Source organism: Prunus dulcis, chromosome 1, assembly GCF_902201215.1.
Source record: "Prunus dulcis chromosome 1, ALMONDv2, whole genome shotgun sequence".
Classification (NCBI taxonomy): domain Eukaryota; kingdom Viridiplantae; phylum Streptophyta; class Magnoliopsida; order Rosales; family Rosaceae; genus Prunus; species Prunus dulcis.
The window spans coordinates 23,595,215-23,602,746 of NC_047650.1; the positions used below are offsets into that span (position 1 = coordinate 23,595,215).

General features: G+C 37.0%; 1 protein-coding gene across 1 annotated transcript; it reads right to left on the reverse strand.

Annotated features, from left to right (window-relative positions):
* Nucleotides 1-1,554: 1,554 nt before the first annotated feature.
* On the reverse strand, nt 1,555-5,429 carry LOC117615967. Its single transcript, XM_034345158.1, has 7 exons — nt 4,932-5,429; nt 4,471-4,616; nt 4,111-4,160; nt 3,445-4,004; nt 2,556-2,636; nt 2,098-2,160; nt 1,555-1,904 (listed from the first exon to the last, which is right to left on the reverse strand). Exons 1-7 carry the CDS (start codon nt 4,983-4,985, stop codon nt 1,839-1,841), a joined length of 1,020 nt encoding a protein of 339 aa, XP_034201049.1. The 5' UTR covers nt 4,986-5,429; the 3' UTR covers nt 1,555-1,838.
* Between the last annotated feature and the right edge of the window lie 2,103 nt (nt 5,430-7,532).

Below are 7,532 nucleotides of genomic sequence, written 5' to 3' on the forward strand. Positions count from 1 at the left end.
CTTATATTGAAATATAGTTAAATTATCGATATCTATATATATATATATATATCCTTAGTTATTTCAAAACGGGGGTATTATATTCTGGCTTGTTTTTAAGAATTTTATTTTGTCCACTCACAGTTTAAAACTTGTTTTTCGCCCCCAGGTCGTAGAAGTGCACAGGATCCACCACCGGGCCACTCATAGCCTCCGCGCTTCAAAGTCAGGTAGAGTTTGTAGAAAAATCCCTGAAAACCCCGTGAACTTTAGAAAATTGCTCTGATATCGAGTTTTAGTGGAAAAACTGAAACTGGCAAATATTGGTTTATCCTATTCTGGCAGTTGGTGTGGATTTGTTGAATGTTTAACAGGTGAAAAGTTTTGGGATTGGTCAAAATACAGGGGAGACTCTGCCGAATTTTCGGCAGAAGTCTAAAGGAATTTTAAAGAGAAGTTGACATAAGAAGGATAAAAAGGTCCCTTGTGCCCGACATTCGCCAGGTGTCGGACACGCACAGGACTTGGCTCGAATTCCAAAGTGGAAATTGGGTCGGGTCCTGTCATTTTTAATATTTTTTTAGTCATGGACCCCACTATTATTTATTCTCTTTTAAAACTTTATGCGTCATATGGGCCCCATTTGCTTTTTGAAATATAATAAAATAATTTGGCATTTGGCATTTCGGGTGGAGTTAAATTTTTTCTAAAGTGTCAAATTGCCACATAAGCTCTCAAATTCAAATTTAACATTTGATATCTCCCTTGGAGATGCTCTAAGTGAAGTGCAAGAGGCTAAAGAGAGAGTGTATGCCTTTTTAAAACAACTAAGAGCATCTCTAAGGGAGAAGTTAACTCCAACGTGGCACTTTTAACATGTTGAAAAAATAGCTAAGACTCATTTCGACCAAAATGTTAAATCCTACATGGAATAACATTTCTCTTTCATGCGGGTACTTTTGCCTATTTGACTTTGTGATGTTATTCATTATTTATTTTCAATTAATGTGCCTAGAAAGTAATAAATCAATAAACATATTATGTAATAACAAATAAAATAATATTTTAATTTGACATGTCAAATGAAATGTAGAACTCTATTATTTGTCAAATTACCGCGTAAGTCATCTAATTCAAATTTAATGTGTATATCGGGTGGAATGCTAAGAATCAACATCCAATGTTTATGGAAAGAGAGCTAAAAACCTTAGAAAATTGTTGAGATTTCAATAATTAATGCTTTCAAGTCTCTTGAAAACATTATTCTTCCCAAAGAAGCTTCTTGGTGGATGAGCCGACTGTGCCCAAAAATAGGACACATTATTTTGTGAGCGTAGGTGTAACAACTACTTGCTTACTTTCTCGGCAGAAAGAAAGTCTACTTAATTTAATAATGTGACTTTGGAGGAAACTAAAATTTGAAAGCCTTTTATTTTATCTTCCTTTTCTCATATCATATCTCACCTTCAGCACTCAGCCGAAGGGGTAGGGTGGACATTAAGGATTAAAACGCTACAGTATGACCATTTTGCTTTTACAAAATTTTAAGCATAAAATGTTCTTCGTGCTCATATATGAAAGGCAATTAACATTTTCCAGTTCAAAAGGGGGAAAATAAAAAGAAAAGAACAGGGTATTCTACATCCCAAAATTTTCTGGTGCCATCAATTACCGTAAAACCAACAACGTTTACATCTTAGATTTAAAATGTGACAACTGGTTGAAGGGCCGCTTTATAACCCTAATTGAGAGCAAGTACATCGGAATCATTTCATGTAAAAAAAAAAAAAAAAAACGCTTTCTAATATGAGCTTTCAATCATAGAAAAGTAACTGATGGTCCCTAAGATATCTTGACTTTCAACGTATTGCCGGTGGCCGCTTGGAACGGGGCAAGAAAGCAAGAAGAATCTTCTTCCTTGGTCCCTGCAACAAAATCAATCTCCATAAGGGCAAAATATGACAACTTAAACTTATAGTACATTCACCACCAGTAACACGCAAAACTTCATGACTAATTATGCAGGATTAAGCAACACAACCATAAAACACCAAGATGGACCGCATTGATAACGCAAATTAGAAGGAAAAGAACAGAAAAAGGGGAAAATGTAAATACCATAGGTATTCCCAGCTCTTTGAGATCATTTTCTCCCATCTGCTTCAATGCAGTCATATCAATCTGTGTAAGATCAGATATATCAATTATAAGCTGAATCAGAGAAAAGGTAGCAAAACAATTACTTGTCCACAGCAAGCTTATAAGCCCACCAAAACTCCAAAGTTAGCTATATGAGTGTGTCTGATAAAAGCTAAACGGTTTCACATATTATTCAATAAGCACATGATTTTTCACTAATAGACTTAGATATAATGCTCACATTCCTAATGTTGGATTCTTACAACCAAATGACCTCTTACATAGTTATAAAATAATGCCTCCGCTAAGTATGGTTATACGCCACTAAAGCAACTTGTAGCACTATCACAATTTGTTCTTCCTTTTATTACTTAACGTAACCTAATGAATAACCAAGGACATTAAAATAGTAAAAACAAAGATAATAAGCAACATACTTCCTCTGCCTTAAAAATGATGGCATATTTTCCCAACCCCAGCGTCTGTAGCAAGCCATCTACAGTCTGTTGTTCATCACCCTACAAACAATAAATCCCAGAAAAGGGGAGAAAAACAAAAAAATCAGCAGATTGAAGTAAATTACTAAAATTTAAAAAAGAAAAGTTGGGAACTTATTATTCCACCACTTCATTATGGTTATAACTAGCTAATATTAATAAATGAAAGTTGAAACAAACAAATGACTAGGACAAAAGTTAGTAATAGGACCCATAACTGGGATGGCTATTAATCCAATGGTGAACTATGTCAAATTATACATGTTCTATTGCAGAATACCATTTTGAGGTAGAGAGACAAGAATACGTAATTTGATACGTGGCCAACACTTGGGTAATTATAATTACAGAGCTTAAAAAACTTCCAGATACAACCATAGTAAAGTACTTAATTTCCTTGTATCTCCAAGACACAGGCCTACTGTTTTCTTCATCATGCAGACAGGGCACAGTTCCAACATGAAAGAAAGAGATGGTTCTAATTGTAGGATGTGGGGGAAAAGCTTGATGCTGACAATCTATGTAAAACTCAAGTGCCATCCTACTTCAATTTTCAAACTTTCAAGAATGCCTAGTCAGCTCAGCTAGTAAGATTAGCATACATGAAAACATAAATTGGACCTATAAGCATAAACAAGTTTAATGAGTTTCTTCATGGACATACAGCTACAAGCACAAAGCTTATCTGGATATATAATAGAAGCAAATCCCATTAACAAAATATGAAGCAGTAACCACCAATTAGCTATCCACAAAACAAGCTGCACTTGAGTTTTAACTCAATACACCAAAAGATAAAAGCCAATAGCAAAAGGCAAGTAGCATGTACCACGTATGAACTTTTCTGTACAATGCTGCTCAGTGGAGGAAGTTGGCTCAAATGGGGTGGAGGTGGGGCCACAGGCTTCACAGATCCAGGAGGCAATGGAGGATTAGACATGAAAGGAGCAGCATTTGCGGGCCTTGTAGCATCTAGAACATCTTTGCTCATATATGGAACCGATCTGACATCATCAAATGCCCTGTTTAATGGCCTTCTCTGCAATTCTTCAGTCCTCTGGGGGGAGCGGCCCCTAGAAGTGACTATAACTCTATCTGGGGATCTTCGTCTTAAATGGTCCAGTGTCCAAGGGGAATAAGAATTTCTCAACGAGTCCACATGCGGCAAATCATCTGCACTTCTCGTAGAAGGGATTCGAGCCATGGCACCAGTCTCCTTTAGTTCGGGCAAGCGCTGCCGTGGGTCAAGGCCAGTGGAAGGTCGCTGAACTGCCTTTGAAAGCTTCTCACGAAGGTCCCCATGCCTCTGATCATCATCACTCTGAGCTCGTCTAAACGCATTCTTTTGCATGAGTTTAAATCGGAGGTCACCTTTACCAATGCGCGCATCTTGGTGATTTAAAGGCAGAGAGGTTAGAAATTGGAAATTAATTCAGGAATTACAGTAATGAAGTAATGCAGCGATATTACAATTGCTCTGGAGTAAGCTTATTACCATCAAAACCATTGGAGTTCAAACTTGACACACCATAATCTCCTCGCTGGCTGCAAGGTAAAATAAGACCATAAATTTGACTTTGGCGGGGGACTTCTATGCTCATAGGATGTAAAAACAATATTGACATCAAAACATTCTAGATCCATTGCCGACAGTCATACATATTGCCTGCGACTTATACCAATATTTCAATGTAACTCAATATCCATGTTATTTAATTTTGTATCAATAGTATAATTTACAAGGAATTATAAAAGGCACCAGGAGAAGCTCTGAGTCAGATATGGAAACATTCAAAGCAACAATATCTTTCTAAAAACAATAATAATAGAACTTGAAAAGTAATGAAGGGCATACCGTTTGTTGCTGTTGTGTAGGCTTCCATGCGAGAAGGCACCATCTACATTACCTCCTAACCTATCTCTAACAGACCGCTTGGTCCCAGCTGCAGGCAGAGAATCAGATAAAGAACCATCAGACCCGGAAACTGCCCTCTTCACTACCTGTCAAATGGTGATACAAGTCATTGCACTTTCATGGACACCAAAAACAGGGAAAAACCTAACCTTCCTAGCAGTTGCTGATATAATTGAGTAAATACAAGTAAATGTTGAAAATTCAATTCCTTCAATTCATGTTGCTTTAGTTTCTTTCTTTTCGCTAACGAAAAATGTAGACTTACTCAGTTTTATGAATCCCAAAGAAAAAGTTGTACATACACATACATATAATAAAGAAAATGAGAAATTGGATAAGTTGCATAAGGAAGCAATGAAAGATCATATTGCAAGCTTAATGAGGTATAGTGGATTAGATACCTGGCCACCACGCCCAAGCGTAATGGTAACTTGGCCCCTCGAAGTCCCTGACATATTTTCGAATCTGAAACCCTAAGTTATCAATCAGCTAATCAGGCTTGTACCACGACTGTGACGGCTGGTAAACGAGGCATCACCGCTGCAGAAACCCTAATCTCATTGCCGATGCCAGCCAAAGCGAAACTCAAGAAGATTGATAATCGTCTGTTTGTCTGCAACTTATGGCGAGCAATTAGGGTTACAGAGAGAGAGATAGAAAGTTTGAGTTTGGTGTGTTTTTGGGTCGAAATGAAATGAAATGAAAACGATGACAATGGCGAACTTGGGAAGATGGTCGGCCCCCAAATTTTATTTGATCGGACCAATACGAGACGTCTGATTACTGGACACTCTCAAAGTCTCAAGTCTTTTTACCCTCTTTTCAAACGAAAGACCAAAAACTAAATTAAATAATTAAAAAAGAAAAAGGAATGAAAATGTAAAGAAAGGAAAGGACGGTGTTTTCTTCGGTAAATAAATAAATAATAATTGCATTTTATCACATATTTGCAAGAGACATAATTAAAGTTAAAACATAAAATTATTTATGAAAAGAAAAAGAAAAATTGCACCATAAAAAGATAAGGGCCGAGGTCTCCTAAAGCCCACCAAAGATAATACCAGGCCCAAACAACAAAGTCAAAGTCAAAATCAAGTCAAAAGAGACCGCAGCAGGAGCAGCCCAACGTTGGAGGTTCGAGCTTTCTTTACGCCAAGAAATGAAAACTTGGCTTCGAGCCTTCATCAAATAATTAATTATAGGGAGTCTGATTTGGCTGTGTGACGTGTCTCTCTGCCTTGATTTGAGTTAAAAGCTTATGGTTACTTCATAAATTATTCTGTTTTCTTAATTATACAAAAAGCATATGAAATTGTTGAGAATTCCTTTTATGAGATAGACTTTTTTCGGCGAATTGTGTTCTTTCTCGACAAATATATAATACTATAAACCTCTCCAATACCTATAACCAATTGATTTTGAATGGTTCAAAATTTGAAAAACGCACACATCCATCCATAGTCTACCAACTGAATATTGTGTGAGATAAAAATTAATTCATATTATTACAGACAAGTAAATAATTTCTTCCAGCTAGCCCTACTTACAGCCCATCCTAGATGTGAAGATTGAGCGGAAAAATTAAATGGATCGGCTGTCATATATGCTCATGATAATGTGCAAGTATCCAAGATAGTTGCCCAGCAGAAGGAGAAATTATAAAGAATGACTTTGTAACATATAATTATATATGGAAAATTTTGAAACACAGATATGTTTTTATTGAGAGGACTTAATTAAGCTACTCAAATCTTCACACATATCATAGGTCGAAATGAGCTTCTGTATCAATTGAGCTACTCATATATGATACAAAACGACATTAATATATGTTCATTGTGGTACATGCAAATGGAATTTCAGATCTCTACCTGTTGTTGCCTTTAAAGAAATGCACACCATTGGTATATACAGTCAGGATCAACAACCATAGACGTCTTTGATATTTAACTCAACAATGATGGGGAGAGAGAGAGAGAGAGAGAGAGAGAGAGAGAGAGAGAGAGGAATTGAACGTACATGATATGTATATTGAATGTTCTTCTTTTTTTTCTTTTTTTACAGCACAAGCACACAACACAAAGAACACAAGGAACACAAAGAACACAAACACAAATGATAGGATCCTATTATTCAATCAACTAAACCAAAGCCCAAACATACTTACTAGGTATATATGAGTCCCGAGACTCTCACGAATTCAATTCAGATCGATATACCAACAAAATTAAAAAAGCAAATCATTGTACAAACAGACGTACGAAAGCACTCAAACTTGTGTAGATTTGCTTGATGCAGCAAACAATCGGACCACAACGCTTCAATTCCCCAAGAGATAGATGAAGAAGAGAGAAGAAACTAACATCAAAATCTGCTGCTAGCATATATCGAGATCCAAGAAGAAGATCTTGACCCTAGCTAACCCTTCGATCGGTATTCAGAATAGATTACTGGAAACGGATGGTAGGTAGGGTTTCTTCTTCTTGAGTGAACCCATCTTCTCTAGTCTAAATCTAACGGCCTAGCTTGCTCTTTAGTCTTCTTTCGCTTTCTTCTCGGTTTGATCTTCGAGGTGGAGGGTGGTTTTGGTGGGGTTGGCGGGTGGCTTAAGAAGGAGTAGGAGTAGCAGTGGTGATGGCGATGATGAGGAGTGTGAGGGGCTAATGATGAGAGGAAGAGAGGAGAAGACATGATGATTAAAACCGCTGTGCAGCGAGCTGGTTATTGTTTTTTTTTTTTTTTTTTTTTTTTTGGCTTTGAAGGGAGTGAAGAAGAGATTTCTATACAGTTTCAAGAGAACTGGATTTGATGGCTAATATTGCTTCTTCCACATGGAGATAATTATCACAAAGCTATACCATCATTCTGCCTTCCTCTCTTTTCTCTCTCCGCAAAACCCCAGAAAGTCCTAACCTAATAAGCCTTTGTACTTCTACCACCTAAAAGCGAGGCGGTGGAATTTGACTGTGCACAAAGAGAGAGTAGGGCACCAGTGAAATATT